Raw genomic sequence first — 20,075 nt, 5'->3', positions numbered from 1 at the left:
ATGCTCCGGGGCCTCTGTGCAGCACTCCCCGTAGGACTGCAGGAGCATGGCTATTCTGAGTGATGAGGACATGTGGGCTTCCAGGGCTGCACATCCCCCAGGAGATGCGATCTGACACATTGCCCTTGGCCAAGACTGATGGCAGGATGAGAAAAGGAAGAGAACCAGTGTCAGTCCCTGTGCTTGGCCTGCCAGGCTCACCCCAAGTGCTGGCTTCAGAACCAGAAGACTGTGTTTCCAAATTAACAAAAGAAGTTCTAGATCTATGGTTACACGTTCCTCATATACCAAATGATTTATAAACAGATTTATAAATTTTATGTAAACATAAGTTATGCATCTCTGCACAGTACATTATACCTTTACATATTCTAACACAGACCAAAACAGTGATTCCATTATATATAGTAAACTCAGGCAACTTTTTTTATCGTCAGCACTAGAAATATGTATTGATAATTACCAGGCACCTTACACTGAGGAATTTTTAAAAAATACTCCCCCATTTTCCTTTTCTATATATTTTAAATATATATATGTTCTGAACATCATGAAAAAAAAAGCAATCTTTTTAGAAAACTGCCCCAAATTCTTTGGCTCTGAAAGAAACCATAATGCCAGATTTTTGCCTAATAAAATGACATTTTAAGTGGAATCTGAGTCAAGCCCAAATGAAGGAATGAATACTGGTTCTTTGAGTCAGCAAAAGAATTCAGTGTTTGGTATCCAACACTCCATTATTCATTGGCCTGAATTGGCAAGAGAGCTGTCGGCACTGTAGAGATGACCAGAAAAGCGGGGGTGGGGGTGGGTGGTAGGTGGATAATGAGAGAAAAACAATCTGAAATACCTCTCAGGCCAACTTTGAACAACATATTGGGCATTTATCATCCGGAGGTGGAGGAGCTCCACTATCCCTGGCTATATACTCTCTAGGCTCATTTCTCTGTGTATGGGGTAATTTCCTGAGCAAGTGCTTAAAATCAAATGTCTTGTCGAGCCTTTGGCTCAGTCAGGAAGAGCCTCCAGAGTCCCATTAAGCAAGGCCAGAAGACAGAATTGATTCCCCTTTATGAGACAGCCCCTCCCTGAGCCCATGCCCCAGGACGGCTCACCGGGGCCTGCGGAAGGTCAGGCCATACTGCTGACAGGCCAGCCCCACAGTGGGAGTGTATACGATGGGCATGAATTTCTCCACATCTGATGTCAGCACTCGGTAGAAGAGCTTCTCATTCCGGTCTTGGAGCGTCATGAGAATGATGTACCTTGGAAAGGGAGATAAGAACCAAGCTGGTCACATGAGCACCATAGGTGGCAGCACAGAGGGCCCTTGATGCAAAGACCCAGGGCTCCCGTGTGGCTGGTTACAATGGCACGTTCATGGGCAAATCCCCATCTCCCCTAAGCATGGGTCTTGTTTTCTATGAAATGAGGAGAATATTATGTGCTTACTTATTCATGGTATAGGCACTATTCTAAATATTTTACATTAACTCATTTAAAACTCCCAAAGGCTTGTGAAGTAGGTATTAAAATGCTGACTATTTTAAGATAAGGAGAGACAAAGGCACAGAGAAATGAAATAACTCACCTGAGGTCTCAAGGCAGAGTAAGGATTTGAACCTAAGCAATCTGACTCTAGAATCTCAACCATGGTGCAAGATGGTTAGTTGTACTATTACTGTGTGGACATTGATGAATGACAACAGAATAATAACATGCTAGGGTGGAGTAGGGTCAAGGAAAATCCCAAACACACCAGTGGTATATGAATTGGACTTTCCCACCACACAGGACTGGAAACAAAGCTCATAAGTGGCTGAGTACTGCTTGATCTCAGGGGGCATACTCTAAAAAAACTCTCTTTCTCACCTATTCCCTGAAGCCTAAAATCACTAAGCCAGAAAAAGACCCTTTCATTCACAGTCCTGAAAAAGCAAAAAAACCCCTCACAGTTCTGAGAGAAAAAAACCCAGGGGCTGAAATTCATGATGGGGTATAGGTGACTACCGATAACCATGCCCTTTCTGGACAACAGTTTAGGACAGCCTGGAGGCACTTGAGCCCTGGCATGGAATAGGGTGGAAGAGGTATTCCAATAGGGGAATGATCCCTGGGTGTGGTACCAGGGTCCTGGGTTCGAATCCCAGCTCTGCTGTTTACTAGCTTTGTGACAGTGGGGAAGTCAGACTTCTTGGGGCCTCTTCTTCCTCCCCAAAGGCAGTAGTTCAGAAGGAAAAATAGTGTTTTAGAAGGAAGCGAGGATTTCTGCTTAGAATAGCCAGCATCTGAGCTCATTACTAACGTGAGCTTTCCTTACTCAGTAGCCATTTATACACGTCTCTTCTCAATTCTACATTCAGTGATGTCTAGTTGGTAACTTAAAATTGGTCATGGTTGGGAGTGTTCACATCATGGAAATTGGCAAATGCTTCAAATTAGGGCTCTCTCAGTTCCCCAGAACCAGTTAGTAAACATTTACCAGTATACCATTACTCTTATCCAAAAGAAGCTGGGGAGCTTCCTTAGCATTTCCCTGAGTACCTGCTGGAATAAGGAATTCTGGGAATAAGTGGGTCAGAGTAGTCAACAGAGCCTCAGGAGTAAGCTCTCTGGGGTTCCTAGGATTAGGCATGTCCCCTGCTGCCCTGGCCCTGCCATGTCTTCCCCGGCATATTAGTAGGGTCTATCTAGCTGAAAAAAAAAGAAGCAAAACAAAACACAGAGGGGTAAGGATTTGGGACTTCTGATTTTTAGGAAAGAGGATTTCACATTAGACTTTAATTCTTTGCAAATTTAACAAAAGAGGGAACTTCAGGTTGCTCAAAGTTAGAGCATGTGTCATATTGTTGGTTGAATTCATTGTGTACTTTTTTGGTTTGCTCTTCAGGGTGACATAGCTAGACCTAGTATGAGCAGAAAAAACAAGAGGGAGAGAATATTTGACCAGGGCTGCATATGGCCTTAGAGTTAATGGGAGTGATATCCATAGAGTTCAGCCCTTCAGGAATAGAGGGAGCAGGGGGTAAGCAGATGTTTCCTTATCCACCACATTTGGAAGCAATGGCTACTGTGGGGGAAGCACACGGGAAGGTGGGTGCAGGATCACCCAGATGTGCTGCTGAGCTCTGCCCCTAGGGGGACAGCCACACCATCAATGACCCCAAGTCTTGGCCATTAAGCTCTATCGATATGTAGGGAACCTATATTCTCCCCCTAAATTTCTGATGGAGCCCTTAGCAAGGTTCCATATTTATTTTACAAGCTTTCATACAGTGCCTGCTGTTATAAGTTACAGTTACTAGATAAGTGTTCTGAGCACGTTATAATACGAATGCATTTAACTGTAACTCATCATAAGCACATGAATTAGATACCACTGGTATACTTATGGTGCAAATGAGGACTGACCTAGAGATGCTGTGTGATTTTTGCTATGAAGTGGTAGAATGAGGATTTGAACTAAGTCTAATACTAGAGTCTGGTCTTGTAGCCACCAAGCTACAAGCCTCTCAGCTTATGGCACAGCAAAGCAGGTACAAGCAGACTCTGGAGCCAATTATCTGTGTTCGAATCCTGACTGTACCAATTCATAGCCATGTGACCTGGGAGGTCATTACCTTCTTTAGTAAAACTGACAAAGCTGACCCTGTGATCCCTCAGTTGGTTCTTCATGTATTATCCCCACTGGAAGAACCCAGAGGGGCAGGTGGGTTATTAACGGTTCCCATAAACCTCTAACATAGGACATCCTAGGTCCTTTTCAAGGCATCACTGTGCATTTCCTGCTCTGCTCCCCAACATTCCCCTTATTCCAGGGACATGGGCCATGTACCACCACTTTCTTGACACATTTGTCATGCCTGCTCCCCTTCTTCCCGCTGAGTGAAATGCCTTCCATGAACCCCACCACGGTCTGCTGAAGCCCTATCAGAGCTTCCTGGGCTGACTGGGATACCACCACTTCCCAGGGGCCCAACCAAATTCCACCTGTTAGAAGTTCATCTCCCTTCCCAGTTCTGAGTGGGAAGGCCTCTGTCATAACAAGCCCTGTCCCTCAGGGAGACCACCACCGTGTGGAAGGCGGGGCTGGGGCTGGGATCTCTCAGGGATCTCAGCCTTTCCTTCTGGAGAGTACCAGAAAACCTGTGTGCCACAGGGAACAGCTCAGACCGGGGCTTGGGTAGAGAGAGGTGACTTTAGGCACTGACTTGTCCAGGTCACTCTGCTGCCGCTCATAGTATCTCATGATCCGGAGAAGCTGGACGTCCTGGCTCAGGAAGCAGGGAGGGATCAGGCCATGGATTCCAAGCTGCAGCCTTTCTTCAAGTGTAAAGGCCATCCCCTGAGAGAACAAGAAAGAAACACACACACATGAAGGGATATGAGTGAAACTAAGAAACAGAGAGGTTCCATCAGCAGATGGGCAAAAGTCACTGATTCAACAGTGGGCTCTGTATTCAAATCCCACTTCTGCCATAACAGCTGTGCAATCTTGTGCCAGTTACTTTGACTCTCCTGAGCTTCAGCTTCTTCCTGGAAAAAATGGGGGAAAATGTCTACATTGTCAGGGTTTTGGTGTTAGTTTTTGTTTTTTAAAATATATTTTATTTTTTAGAACAGTTTTTGATTAATAGAAAAAATGATAAGATAGTACAGAGAGCTCCCATATATCCCCTCACATAATTTACCCTCTTATTAATATCTTATATTGGTTCGGCACATTTGTGAGAGCTAACAAATTTAAAGTGACACATGATTATTAAGTAAATGTCATGATTTATTCAGACTTCCTTAGTTTTTACCTAAGGTCCTTTTTGTTGTTGTTTCTGCATGATCCCACATTACATTTAGTTACCATGTCTCCTTGGGCTCCTCTGTCTGTTTCTCAGACTTTCCTTATTTTTGATGATCGTGACAATTCTAAGGAGTATCAGTCACGTATTTTATACAGTACCCTTCTACTGGCATTTGTCTCATATTTTAATCATGGCTCTGTAGGGGTTATGGGTTTTTAGAAGGAAGACTCTAGGGTGAAGTGCCATTTTGATCACATCAGATCAAGATACACACTCTCAACACGATTTATCACTGTTGAGATAACCCTGATCACCTGGCTGGGTAGTGCTTGTCAGGGTTTTCCATTGTAAAGTGACTTCCTTCTCGGAATTCTTCTGCATGGGAGATTTATCTTTTCTCCCTCATATATTTTTATTCAATCACTTCTTTATATTAGAATGGACTTATTGGTATTTATTTTAGATTTGGATTATAATCTAATACTGCTTTATTTATTTTGTTACTCAAGTTGTTCCAGCTTTGGCCACTGGGAACTCTTTCAGTTGGCTGCCATATCCCTTTGACATATTCCTTTAATTCCTTCCTCCCTCCTCACCTCCCTTCTTTCTTTACCCTTCCCTCCTTTCCTCCCTCCCCTACCCTTCCCTCCCCATCCCTGCCCTTCCCTTTTCTTTTTTTCCTCTCTTTCATCTACTTCTTACTTTCTGGCACAGGATTCTCCAGGCTCATCTTGTATAGTGCCTGCCCCAATCCTAGAATCAATCTTTTTTTTTCCAATGAGGCCTGATTCCTTCTTTGAAGCATGACACTAGAACCCAGGATCTGGGCTCTTAATACATGTGATACTTCCTACTGGGGTTTTATTGTTTCTAATCCCTCTCAGCTGAAAGAGAAAGGAAATGAATCTATATTAAGCTAAACAAAACTTCATACTAATGTCTCTAATCCATTATTACCACATGGATCATTCTAGCCTCATCACTTTGCTAATTTGTAAGTTCTCACTCCACCCATGAGAGATTTAGCTCCCGCCATCTGACACCTGTATACTTACTTGATTCCAGTATATACACATAGCAGTATCAGAATTGTTAACTTACGCCACAATGGGAAACAACAATACACAGAGTATAGTGCTTATGAGCTATTCCTTTTGCCTTCAGTTTTACAAACTCCACCTATTTCTAGAGTTACTTAGGTCAACACTTTTCCTTCCACCTCCTTCACTGAGATTGAATCATATGTTTATAATACACAGTTATAGTCTTGTGCCACAATCTTCATTCCTTCCTGGGATCCAGCAACCTATTAGATGATTTGAAAAACTCTGAATACATTAAGACCCATTCTTTTTTTTTTTTTTTTTTTTATTTATGATAGTCACAGAGAGAGAGAGAGAGGCAGAGACACAGGCAGAGGGAGAAGCAGGCTCCATGCACCGGGAGCCCGACGTGGGATTCGATCCCGGGTCTCCAGGATCACGCCCTGGGCCAAAGGCAGGCGCCAAACCGCTGCGCCACCCAGGGATCCCTTAAGACCCATTCTTTGTTAAGTTCTAAGAGTTTCGACAAATGCATAATATCACAAATCCATAATTACAGTATCATACAAAATAGTCTCACTGCTCTAAATACCCCATGTGCTTTACCTATTCTTCCTTCCTCCCCTGGACTTCTGGCAACTACTTTTTTTTTTTTTTTTTTTTACTGTCTGTACAGGTTCGCCTTTTCCAGAATGTCAATTAGAATCACAGAGTATGTAGCCTTTTCAGACTAGCTTCTTTCACTTAGCCATAAGCACATAAGGTTCATCTATCCATTTCTGTGGCTTTATAACTCATTTTTTAAAAAAGATTTTATCTATTTGAGAGAGAGAACATAAGCAGGGTGATGGGAAGAGCAGAGGGAGAGTGAGAAGCAGATTCCCCACTGAGCAGGGAGCCAGGCCTGGTGCCCAGAACTCAGGGATTGGATAGTGACCTGAGCCAAAGGCTTAGGTTAGTGCTTAACCGACAGAGCCACCCACGTGTCCCTATAACTTTTCATCATGGGATGTCATTACACTGTCTGGCTGTACTGTAGTTTGTTTCTCTGATTATCTATTCATCGCTTCTAGTTCTTGGTGAATATAAATAAAGTTGCTATAAATATTCATGTACAGGTTTTTGTTTGGACATAAGTTTTCAAATCAGTTGAGTAAATATGTAGGAGTGCAATTGCTAGATCATATGGTAGGACTATGTTTAGCCTTTTAAAGAAACTGCCAAACTGTTTTCTAAAATGGTTGCACTATTTTGCATTCCCACCAGCAGCGAATGAGTTTCTACTGCTCCATACTGTCTCTAGCATTTGGTAGTGTCAGTTTAAAATTTTGGTCACTGGAATAGATATGTAGTGGCATATTATCGTTGTTTTAATTTGCAATTCCCTTTTGACATGTTGATGTTGAACATTTTTTCATATGCTTATTTTCCATCTGTATATCTTTTAGTGAGGTATCTATTCAGATTTTTTGCCCATTTTTTGTTTTTCTTATTGTTGAGTTTTAAGAAGTCTTTGATCTACAGTCTTAATGCAATCCTTATCAAAATTCAAATGGCCTCTTCTGCAGAAATAGGAAAGCCAATCCTCAAATTCATATGTAATAGCAAGGGGCCCTGAACAACCAAAGATTAAAAATCTTTTTTAAAAAAAGATTTTGAAATGTAGCACAAGCTACAGTAATCAAAACAGTATGGTATTTTCACAATAAAATAAAACAGTATGGTACTGTCATAGGACAGATAAACAGAGTGACAAAATACAATCAAGAGTTCAGAAATGGTGGGATCCCTGGGTGGCGCAGCGGTTTGGCGCCTGCCTTTGGCCCAGGGCGCGATCCTGGAGACCCGGGATCGAATCCCATGTCAGGCTCCCGGTGCATAGAGCCTGCTTCTCCCTCTGCCTGTGTCTCTGCCTCTCTCTCTCTCTCTGTGACTATCATAAATAAAAAAAAAAAAAAAAAAAATATTTAAAAAAAAAAAAAAAAAAAAAAAGAGTTCAGAAATGGACACCAAGTCCATTCAATTGGGGAAAGAACAATCTCTTAAAGAGATGGTGCCGGGACAACTGCATTTCCACATGCAAAAGAATATTAACTTGGATTCCTCACACCCAATACGAGCATTAAAATGGATCAATAACCTAAAATATAAGCACTAAAATAATAAAACTCTTGGAAGAAAACATAGAGGTAAATCTTCATGACTTTGGAGTTAGCCATGAGTTCTTAGATGTATAAGCACTAATAACAAAGGGAAAAAATTAGGTAAATCAACTTCATTCAAACATTTTTGTGCAAAAAGGACACTATTAAGAAAGTGAGCAGACAACCTACAGAATGGGAGAAATATTTGGAAATAGCATAAGGCGTCTAATACCTATGATCTATAAATAATTTCTACAACAGAACAATCAACAGAAAGCAACCCAACTTAAAAATGGGCAAATAAATAACTTGAATATACATTTCTCCAAAGAAGATTTATAAATGGCCAACAGCACATGAAAAAAAAAAATGTCAGCGTCATTAATCATCAGGAAAATGCAAATCAAAACTACAATGAGATACCATTTTACACCCACTAGGATGACTGGAATAAAAACAACAGTAAATAACAAGTGTTGGTGAGGAAGTGGAAAAATTAAAACCTTTGTACACTTTGTACACATTGTACACATTGCAGCCTCTATGGAAAAACAGTTTAGCAGTCCCTCAAAAAACCAAACCTAGAATTACCAATATGACCCCAGCAATTCCACACCTGGGTATAATTCTGAAGGAATTGAAAGCAAGGACTTGAACAGACAATTGTACGTCAACATCCAATGCAGCATTATTCACAATAGCTACAAGGTGGAATCAATCCAACATAGAAGTAAACAAGATGCGTATGTGTACAGTGAAGATTTATTCAAACATAAAAAGGAATGAAGTTCTGATACATGCTACTATGTGGATGGACCCTGAAAACATCATGCTAAGTGAAATAAACCAGATATGAAAGGACGAATACATGATTCCACTTACATGAAATACCTAAAACAGGCAAATACCTAAAACAGACAGAAAGTAGATTAGAAATTTTTATTCTTATATTTTTTTAAGTAATCGCTCTACTCAACGTGGGGCTTGAACTCACAACCCTGAGATTGTGAGTTGCAAGCACCACCAATGGAGCCAGCCAAGTACCCCTAGAAAGGAGATTAGCGATCTCTAAGGGCTGAGGGGCACTGTGAGTTATTGCTTAATGGATACAGAGTTTCTGTTTGGGATGATGAACATATTGGGATGATGATAGTGATGGTTGCACAACACTGTGATTACACTTAATGCCACTTAATTGTACACTTAAAAATGGTTAAGAAGGCAAATTCTGTTATACTTTCCCACAACTTTAAAACATGAATAATGTATTATACCTCCAAACCACTGAGTCGTACACTTTAAATGGGTGAATTATAAGTCCATAAAGCTGTCTTAAAAGAATTCTTTGCTTGTTTTGGATATAAGTCTAGTATCTGACATGTATTTTGTAAATATTTCTCTGAGTATGTGGCTTGTCTTTTCATTCTCTTAACCAAAGTCTTTCACAAACAAGCCTTTTCTGGTTTGAGCATTAGCAGGGAGATGGAGAATGAGTGGGACGGTATGGGATCTATCTGCTCCCTGGCCCCATTAAGCCCTGTAGAGACTGCTGGCAGGAGTTCAGGGACTGTTCTCTAAGGGACACTGTGAGGCATGGGGACCAGGGACGTTCTACCTTTATCCCAACATGATAAGGTGCCACCCATGGGTGGCAAAAGATCTCCCAAAAGAGATCTTTTCTATGTAGAACTCAGGCAGCAGGACCTACAAGCTCCTGGCTTCCTCAGCCCTCTGGCTTTCTCATGAAGGGTCCTAGCAGTGACAACAGTAATGAGCACTTGAGTGGCTGTCATGCGTGTAGGACATCTACAAGGAAGTGACCAGAATCCCCATGGGGAACTGGAATAGCTCTTAATTAATAATTAATATTGTTAATACGACCTTCTTTGTATCCAAGGCTGATGATACCTGCGACAACTTTGGTTAAGCCTTCTATTCCTAATGAGCCCCAGGTAATCAATGCTAGTCCCTCCTAAAAGTGCAGAACACTGGGTGCATGATGATGATTGAGACCTAGACTGTGTGGAGGGCAGTCTAGCTTCCCCCAGACCTCCTGGAGAGGGTAAGCTTGAGAAGGTAGGGAGCACCAGAGCTGCCCGCATTGCTCTGCCAGCTGAAGAAGACCTCATCTACTATAATTACTACAAGCTCTTCTAGAAAGGGTTCAGTAATGACCCTGACCAACATTAGGGAGACCATATGTTGATCATTTATACCTTAGAGCTGTTGCTATTATCAGCTCCAAAGAAGGGACTCTAACAAATATCCAATCTTACTGTCTCCTTATAACCACACTGTGAGGAAGTTTTACAACCTCTACTTTGTAGATGAGAAAGCTAATAAGCAAGAGAGGTTATGTCATGCTCTGGAAGTTGTATAGCTATTCCCCATATTTTATTGCTCTTAACCAGGATGCATTCTATAATCAGTAAGTCCATTTGGTGTGATCATTTTCTTGTAATCATTTCTTTGACTAGAGGCATGTGACAGAACCAAGAGTTGATCACAGGCAGCATTCTTGCCACTACAGTATTTCCCTGTCAGGACCTTGGTGACAAGGACCTCAGAAAATGTGAGTTGGGGTGGGGGTGGGAAGGGAGGAGGGGAAAGAAAGAAAAATAAAGAAAAGAAGTGAATAAAAGCTAGACTCCTTAGTTAGTCCCAATTTTTTCTTTGTTTTGAAATTTATTTATGTTTTGAAATTGAATTCTCTGAAACTATAATTACTAGACTCCTCTAGTGTTTTTAAAAAACAATAATGACACCTCAAATTCATGAAAATCCTGAAGAGTTGTACTTCCTCTCAGAAGTAGTGCTGGAACTGTAAGAAAGATCTATCCTAAGATAGGCTCCACTCTGTTTGAAAGTATGACTCACAGAGAATTCTCTAAGTACTCTTCACACATAAAATCCCAAACTTTTACTTCATCAAAGCCCCAAGTCACCAGTTCATAAATCCCCTGCGCTGGCCACCAGCTCTGCAAGCTGGTACAACTGAGGTCCCTGATCATTTCGCAGGAAACCACCAGCCCTGGAGACAGAGCACTTTCACCAAACACCATTAGGCAGGCAACTGTTCACTGACTTGGTAAAGACTGTGATCGTCTGCTCTTGGCCCTGGGGATGCCAGAGAGGCCCAGGCACTGAATTATGACATCATCTTTGTTAATGACCACTGTGGCTTTTAATAACAGCCTGCTTCTCTCTACAAGGCTAAGTGTTTCTCTTGGCTGACTGCCACCAACTTCTTTTGTATTTGAGGAAAAAGTCGTGGCTGTTTAGCAACTGGTAATTTCAGGGATTAAAAAAAATACTTCTAGAAGCTTCTTTTCATCCTAAAGCTAATATTAAGGCAACATCAAATTTACAAGTTCATAGAGCAGAAATGCAGGCACTTTAGCTATACCATAGCCTCCAAAACAGGATTGGCACAAGACAACTCACTAGCATGTAGAAGAGAAGTATTAGAATTTGTATTTCTCTACAAAAGAAACAAACATTGTCAATTGATATTCAAGACTCTTCGTCTGTATGTCAAGAAGTCACATAATTCTAATAAGGTATACCAGGAACCCTAAGGCAGAAGACGTGCTTGTACGACACGGAGGAGTTGACAGTGGAGCCCTTATTCATTCTTATCACACTGAGAAATTATAGTTTCTGTGTGCCTGGTTAAATAGGAGTCATACATTCTATTATCTAGTTTTAACAAAGCTCTCAAAATAGAACAAGTGGGTTTTGGAAAGTGGCCAACTCTTTTAGTCATAGGTCAACCTTGTGGTATTCCACACATACCAATAGGGACCTACAGTTGTTACTCTTGAAATGTTTCAATTGTTACAGGGCCACTGCTCTGACCTACTCCCTCAGCCAAGTATACCTCCCAAGGCTCTGGCTTCTCTCAGGGAACCTCTGGACCTCCCCAAGATCCAATGACTAAGGGGTTAAAGTCTGGCAGAGTGGGTGGCCTCCAGACCCTATTCTAGAACTGAAGGCCCAGTATTTTTTTGATTGGTCAGCGCCTAGGGTATACCCATGTGAATCTTTTAACTGTCACCCCTACTTTACCTACTTTATCATCTTCTCTGAATGATCATCTCTGGCACAGCTACTGAACTCTTCCCATGGGCTCAGCATCACCCAATTTCCCAGGACAAAACTTTCTGACATCAGAGAGAAGATTTTTTAATAGACTCCACCATCAAATGGCAGGGCTGAGAGGCAGCAAGCCCTATCGGGCTGTGCCCCAGACCCAGCCTCCTGCCGTTCAGAGATCCAAGCTGCTTAGTGCCTGGTTCCTCAGGACTTAGCTTTTCTGAGAGGAGGCCTCCCTGTCCACTTGGTGATTTGCCTAGTGGCTCTGGATCCAGAACCTTGCTGTACACTTGACAATCTCTTCTCATTCATTCCACAAGCATTTATGAGTTCCTACTTTGTGCCAAGACAACCACACTAGACACTGGGGAGTCCCAAAGGAATTAGGTGCTGGTCACTGCCCTTGTGAGTCTATCAGAGGGGTCCTGTGGATTAACAGATGACAGAGATTCTGGGCCTCTGCCTTGGGCAAGGCACTTCTCTGATCTCTTTCATGTGTTATGAGATTCAATGAAGCAATGCCTGTGAAATGCTCAGTGTAGACCCTGGAGCACAGGAAATGCTAGATGAGTGTTAGGTGTTCTCCTTATAACCATTACTATTTTGTTCATGAGGCAGGGTGGCACAGGAGAGCTCACTGGCAGATGCTGGATGGAAGCCCTGAGACCCTAGCTGTGGTCAGCAGCTAGTCTGGCAAAGGAGTCTGGGGGAGTAGGGGCTGAAGTGATGTCACTGCATCCAATGCAACTGCCCGCCCATGGCTCTGCAAGGCTCCTGCCCATGCCCTGCCAATGCCCTTTCTGGCTGCCACATGCTGACTCACATCAGTACCTTGCCCACTATGCCCTGATGGCTTTCCTCCTCTGTCTCCCAATCCACAGTCAGGGGCCCCTCTCCACGAGGCTGTCCTGGGCACCCCATTTCACACAGCTCTCTCCTTCCCTCAGTATCAGTGTCATACAGCTTAGTACGTGAAATGCATCTTTTGTTTGATTTCTTAAGCATTAGCTACTCGGTCATAAACTTGGGTTGGTTAGAAGCAGGCACTTCAAAGCAGCTCACACAGGGCTGTAGCACAATAATATCATCGTTAATAACAACAGCAACCATTTCCTTTACTGAGCACCCACTGGGCTGGGTCAGGCACTGAGAGAGGCACCTTATACTTAGCATCTCTAATCCTCACAGCAACCCTGGGTGAACAGTCTTATGATTATTATCCTCATGTGTGGACCAAGAAACTGAGGCTAGAGGGATAAGTATTAAGTATTTGCCCAAAGTCACATAGCAAGTTGATGGAAGAACTGGGAACAGAACCCAGATCCATCTGTTTCCAGACATCACAATCTTTTCTCCTCTGAGCCAAGCAACTGCTCCTGAGAGTTAACAGATTAAACTGGGTGTGGATCGAGTTGGCTTTTATTTGAGTAGGGATAAAATTATTCTGCTTCTTCAAGTAGAGTCAGTTACCTTAAGAGTTCAGCTACTGCCAAGTCATCCTCTGTATCAGCTCTGGGCCTGTCAGCCCATCTGCAAACAGGTGTGCTTGTACCTCTGAGAGCACGTACTTGGCCTGTGACACACGCACAGCCTTGCTTCCTCTAACCAGGATTATGGAAGGGAGGATAGCAGACACATGTGTAACAGTAAAGGTGCTCTGTTCCACCATCATTACATCATGCTTGGAGCAGACTGCTTCTGCCATAACCCACTTTTTTATCCAGCAGCTGCGGCAGCAGAGAGGAGCTACAGGTGGGCAGGGCTGTGTGCCACCAGCTCCCAAACTGTACAGTGAAAGCTGGTGAGCTGCTAGAGGACCAGATGGCATTTCCTCCTCCTGCATAGTACTTCATGGCTCTATCCATTTGGGGTTTTTATGAGTTAGGGTGACATGGACTCCCGGAGGTAGGATGTGGGGTTACTGAGACTGCTGCTCTCTCGCTGAACCCTCTAGGTTTATGAGGGGCCCTGAGCACACTCCTGAGATGGATATTTGGGGGTCTGAGAACTGCATGATTGGGAAGTCTTAGCAGACATAGACCTGAGAATGGCCTTCCTCCTAAACATACTTCTGTGATTAGGTGCAAAATTACAGATCTAGGAACATACTGTAAATTCCTGAAAGTATAGGATATACTGCTCATTCATGCCCAGAACTAACCCTAACTCAGTTTTGGGCTCAAAGAGTAGGCTTTGGTGTTGTGAGCTGCAAATGCACAGAGGCTGCCTGTGGCCTTTCCAACTATGATGTAGAGAGGAGTTCTTGTTCTGGTGGGAAATACAATTTTCCATTTTCCTCCCATGGGTAAAGAAAGGACCAGAACGTGGAAGTGCTGCACTCACACTATCAGTATGGGTGAATGGGAAGGGAGCTACAGGCAAAGGATTTATACTCAGTTCCTCTACTTTCGGGCTGTGTGATCCTGGGGAGGTTACTTCACCTCTCTGAGTCTGCTGCCTTCACCAGGTGGTTATGTGAGCCAAATGAGAACGTGGATGTTTAGAGCTCCTAAATTAAAAAAAAGTGGCAGAAAGGCCAAAAAACAAACAAACAAAAAAAACCCAAAAAACTATGACTATTGCAGTTTCAAACCCCTTTGTATTCAAGATTATAAGCAATTTAGCAATGTCCTTGATGGCATTTATTTACTTTCTCATCTCTTTTTCCTTCAAGACAGTAAGTTCCTTGTGGACAGGGATTATGACTATATGATCTGTGTGTCCCCTTTGCCTAGCACGACTTGCATATTTTTATTGCTTTATTATTTCTGAAATGGTCTCCAAGGGTTCAGGCTATCTGGTCCTAGACAGGGCAGGTGTAATTATCTCCATTTATAGAAGAGGAAATTGTGGCTCAGCAGGGTCAATGACACGCTGAGGGCAGGTGGCTAACGTGCACTCTCAAAAGCATGTGACAATAATGGCTATTTCAATTATTTTGCCATTGGAATATTAGTTTATCACAATTGTTGGATCAGGACCAACATGCAAGAGAAATGGAAGAATCGGCTCCTGAAATACTTGGTGACTTTAGGATTTTTGTCCCAACCAAACAAGGGGAGAGAGGTAGATAGTTGAAAAGCTTATGAATCATTCTCTTGGCAAAATTCCCTCTGGCAGTTTGAATGCCTCATGACCCTTTCTTCCCAAGAGACTATTATTTAAAATTTAAATAATATTGTTCTTGGCACCCTGATGGACCTCTTACTCAGCTGACCCTCCAAAGGGTAGCAGTAGAGGAAGGTGACAGACGGGAGCTGCTGAGGACAAGGGAGGACCGTTTCCTTCCTCCAGTGACACAGGCCAAGCTTGGGAGGACTGGGTCAAAAAGTGAACTATGACCATAAAGAATCAAACAGACACATTTGGGAGAGTCTCTGAATAAGCTTTGTCCATGTATGCCCGGTGCAAGCGGGTGAGTGGGCAGGGGTGCCCAAACTGCACGTGAGACTGCCCAAGGACAAGTTCATCTGACAGGGCCATTGTCCAGGAGGTCACTGTTAACCTGTTCCAGCTCTGAGGCCAACCAAATCCTCCTCCACTGCTTCAACTCCGCCAGTTGGTCAGGTGAACCAGGATGGAGGTTATTTTGTCCTGGGGACAGATGACTGATGTGGCACTCAGTTTCATCAGAATGACCAACCTCGTTCTCTGTCATGACATCAGGAAGCAGAAGTTCTAGGCGCAGAGTCATTCTGCACTGTAACAGTTTATAACAACTATTTCTATTTAACTGCCTCTTTAGATTTTATAGCACAGTTTTATTGCCTTTGCTATGTTTGACAATCCCCTGAAAGGAAAAGAACATCCCCATGACAGTAGTTCCAAACTTTGCTACCCATTAGAACCACCTAGAGAGCTTTTAAATGTCCAGATCACATCCCCCCACCCCCCACCATCAAGTCAGAATTCTGCAGATGGACATCCGGATGAAGAGTTTTTAAAGGTCCATGGATTGCTCCAAGGTACAGTACAGTTTGGGAACCACATTGCCCTGTAAGGCAGGCTATGAAAGGGTTATGCCCATTCTGTAGATGGTAACACCAAGGCTAAGAGAATGAAATGATTAGCCTAAAATCAAGACCCTAGCAAATTGCAGAAATGGAACTTGAACTCGGAATTCCATTTCAAATGGTGGGTTCATTAATTTTTTTAAAAAGATTTTGTTTATTTATTCATGAGTGACACAGAGAGAGAGGCAGAGACATAGGCAGAAGGAGAAGCAGGCTCCCTGTGGGGAGCCTGATGTGGGACTTGATCCTAGGACCCTGGGATCATGACCTGAGCCAAAGGCAGACGCTCAACCACTGAGCCACCCAGGTGTCCTCATTAATTTTTTTAAATAACCTTTCATTTGACAAGTATGCTTTGAAGACTAGCCACATATGAGGCACCCGATATAAAGTGAGAGGCCAAATACATATGGCCTCTGCTTCCATGGAATTTCAGTCTAGTGATCTTTTCATTCAAACCAGTGAATGAATACAAACCCTTTGTATTTTGGAATTAATCTGTAATTATGCAGACTAGTTGAGTGCCTGGCAGGCTAGGATGCTCAGCAAAATAGCACTAGTGGTATTTTCATTGGACTTCAGGCACAGATTTGCCCATGAGAGGCCACAAAGAGGAGGGTGATCTGGCTTTGAAGTCACTGGCCCTGGATTCAAACTGTGGCTCTGCCCCCACCAGCTGTGTGATCCTGGACAGCTTTCTTAACCTCTCTAATCTTTAGTTTCCTCATTTATGGAATGAAGATTAGTAATACAAGTTTCACAAATTGCCGTGAGAACTACCTGAACCCCCCTGAATGGCATGCCCAGATAATGGAGGCACTCAGTCAACAGAGCTGTGATAGGGTCCTTACTAGATGCTGAGTGTGGCAAAGGACACAAAGCTGCATGAACGTCATGTTCCTGAGAGGCACAGCAGCCTCAAGTGTCCTTAGAATTTCTCCTCCTGTTCATTCTTCCCTCTCTAACCTCTATCCTCAATCCACTGTATTCATCTTCCTTTGTCCTTACATTAAGAGTAAGCACCTGATACATTTTAACTGCTAATGAGGACCTGACGCAAATCTAAAATTAACGAGAGAAACTCAAAAGGGACTAGACTATAAGTTAAAAGTTCAAGTACCAGGAATGCTATCTGAACTGTATTTCCATTTTAAAATTAGATTTATATTAAAAGAAAGGGAAAGGAAATGTAGAACCTCAAGCCATGTGAGTTTTTCTTTTCTACTGGAGCTTCATTTCTATAATCAACATTGAATTGATGCTTTATTCCCCTGTGAAACAGAATCTAATTTTTGCACTTAATGAACCTGAAAGTCTTCTTAAAAAGTTCTCATTTCATAAACATTATTAGCTCCGGGATCTGTATGTTCAGGGGATTACACGTATTAATCAAATAGCTCTTTCCCACTGATGTTTCTGGAGAGGGCACTGGAAGTCCTGTAGATGGGTCATGGCTGTTCTAGAGTGACACAATCTACTCTGAAGGACCCGCAGGGCGACCTCTCCTCCAGATGTCTCAAAATAAACAACTCTGTGCCCAAGGCCATATTTAGTGCCATCAAGCTACCGGCCTCTTCTAAGATCTACATCCTATGCTAAGTAAAACCAGTATTTAAAGTCTACTTTGAATGACCTACTAATAGCTTGCTGACTAATTACATGATTGGTTTATTGACTGGGTCATTACTGAATAGTCTGGAAATTTTTGTCCGCTTTCACAGATGAGTGTTCAGTCTGTAAGTTAGTCTATACATTAAAATGTAAATTAATAAAGCTATTAATATGAATTCCTCAGTGCCTACCAAGGGACAGGTTCATGGTAGGTGTGGAACAAGCCAACTCACTATTTCAAGTTTCTGCTTCCACAATACCCTATGAAGTAACACATCCACCCAACATGATACAGTTGATAAGCTGTAGAGCTGGACTAGAAACTCAGGCCTGGGATCCCTGGGTGGTGCAGCGGTTTAGCGCCTGCCTTTGGCCCAGGTCGCGATCCTGGAGACCCGGGATCGAATCCCACGTCGGGCTCCCGGTGCATGGAGCCTGCTTCTCCCACTACCTATGTCTCTGCCTCTCTCTCTCTCTCTCTCTCTCTCTCTGTGTGACTATCATAAATAAATAAAAATTAAAAAAAAAAAAGAAAGAAACTCAGGCCTATGGGCCCCTGAGGTTCATATTAGCGATCTCTCTTCTCACACAGCTTTACACTGCATTCTGCAATAACCTTTGTCAGCCACATCAAAGACAAGGTTTGATCCATCTACTGAAGTGAGTGTTTCCTGGCTGCCTCATTCCACTACACTCCTGCCTTTTACCTTTAATACCTTCTCAAGAGAGAGAAATGGGGGACACATGAGCAACACCTAGTGTTCTCCCCACAAAGGTTGGGGAAATGACAAGGACTGGGAACAGAAATTAAATATGCTCCCCAGGAGAGCAAAATAGAGCAAGGTTTGTCAAACACAATCAAACTCTGGCTGTGAAATCAATTTAGTAGGGAGAAACCACCATTTTAAAAGATGATGGGGCACCTGGGTGGCTCAGTTGGTTGTCTGGCTCTTTATCTCAGCTTACATCATGATTTCAGGGTCATGAGTTCAACCCCTGCATTGGGCTCCATGCCAAAAAAAAAAAAAAAAAGATGACAAAGACTTGAGTTGAAAATATCAGGCTGCATCACGTTTAGGAAGGGTAGGTACTATTTTGCTCACTATTCACTTAGCTGCCTGTGTGAGTGTGCACCCATGTGCAAAGCACATTTGTGGGTACACTTGTGATGGAAAGTGTACTTTTAGGTGCAGGTGTGGCTTAAACATCTGAGAAACACTGTGGCACAGGAGGGTGCTTACCAGTGAGGGACTCAAACTGCCAATCTGAATCTCGGCTCTGACCCTTACGAGGTGCATGGCCTAGGTACTTTACCTGACTTTTCAAGTCTCAGGCTCCTTCTCTGTGAAGCAAGGATGGTAACACTACCTATTCCATGACATGTGTCATGTGCAGCAACGTGTCTGACACCTAGTAAGGACTCACTAACTAAATGCCAGCTATTGTAAATACAGCACTTTGGGCAATCAGTGGATGGCAAGCAAGGGCAATGCTCTGCATCCCATCCCCAGAATCATTTAAATTCCAGATGCATTCATCCATCTGCTCTGTGGGAATCCCCACCTACATGTCTCATAAACCTGTCAAACACCACATGCCCCAAACCAAACTCATCTTCCTTGCCAGACCTCCATCCTGCATTCTCTCCTCAACAAGGGAACCACCCATGAGCCTAGAAGAAACTTCAGAGGCATCCTGTGCTCCTCACAACTCAACCCATGTATGTAGTCATTGCTATATACAATGAATGTAGCAGAATTAATGCATGAAGAGTTAATTAGGCCAAGTGTCCAGATAGTTTTATCTCTTGAATAGTTCTCATTCTTCTTCTCTTGCCCAGCTTGCTCATTCTCATACTCCTGTTCTCTTCAGTGTCATCCCTGGTCTCTAATAAATTAATGGCTCTTCAACAGCTGAACACTGGTGTCAGCTACTCTCACTCAAGCTCTCATTGTCCTGCTTCTGGAATGCACCTTTTAGAACTTCTACCAGATGTTTTCCAAAAACCAAATCAGACAATTTCAGTTCCTAACCAAAACATCTTTATCAAAGTCTGTAAGGTTTTTCATGAATTATGCATCGTTTCTGGCTTCATCTCCACCAACCTCCACGTGGTGGCTTTCAATACAGCAAACTCTCTTATCATTCCAAGCAAAGGCCTCTATATATGCACATGTTGGGTTCTCTGCTATGAGCAGCCTTCTATGCCTCTCTGCCAATCACTAAAGTGCACTGAAGGATGAAAGGTCATTGACTTAAACTTATAATTAAGTGCTCTGAATCTCAAAGTTCACTGTACATCAGGAGTACCTGGCTTGCTGGTTTAAAATTTCAAGCCCTAGGCCTCCACCTGTAAATGTTGATTATAGC

The 20,075-nt window shown here is 42.8% G+C and overlaps 1 protein-coding gene across 5 annotated transcripts in view; it reads right to left on the bottom strand.

Annotated features, from left to right (window-relative positions):
- The window catches only part of ME3 (malic enzyme 3), a 293,266-nt gene that overhangs the window by 98,661 nt on the left and 174,530 nt on the right, over positions 1-20,075 (bottom strand). For 3 of the 5 annotated variants that reach the window (XM_038568363.1, XM_038568360.1, XM_038568364.1), the window contains exons 2-3: positions 4,212-4,345; positions 1,116-1,265 (exon numbers count right to left, since the gene is read on the bottom strand). In XM_038568363.1, the coding sequence (XP_038424291.1) occupies positions 1,116-1,265; positions 4,212-4,342 (281 nt within the window). In that variant the 5' untranslated portion in view covers positions 4,343-4,345. Of the gene's footprint in view, positions 1-1,115; positions 1,266-4,211; positions 4,346-4,471; positions 4,496-10,931; positions 11,013-20,075 lie in introns of those variants that run through there. The other 2 variants (XM_038568361.1, XM_038568362.1) reach the window with 2 other exon arrangements.

This window comes from Canis lupus, chromosome 21 (assembly GCF_011100685.1).
Source record: "Canis lupus familiaris isolate Mischka breed German Shepherd chromosome 21, alternate assembly UU_Cfam_GSD_1.0, whole genome shotgun sequence".
NCBI lineage: Eukaryota > Metazoa > Chordata > Mammalia > Carnivora > Canidae > Canis > Canis lupus.
This window is presented reverse-complemented; position numbering and strand designations above follow the sequence as displayed.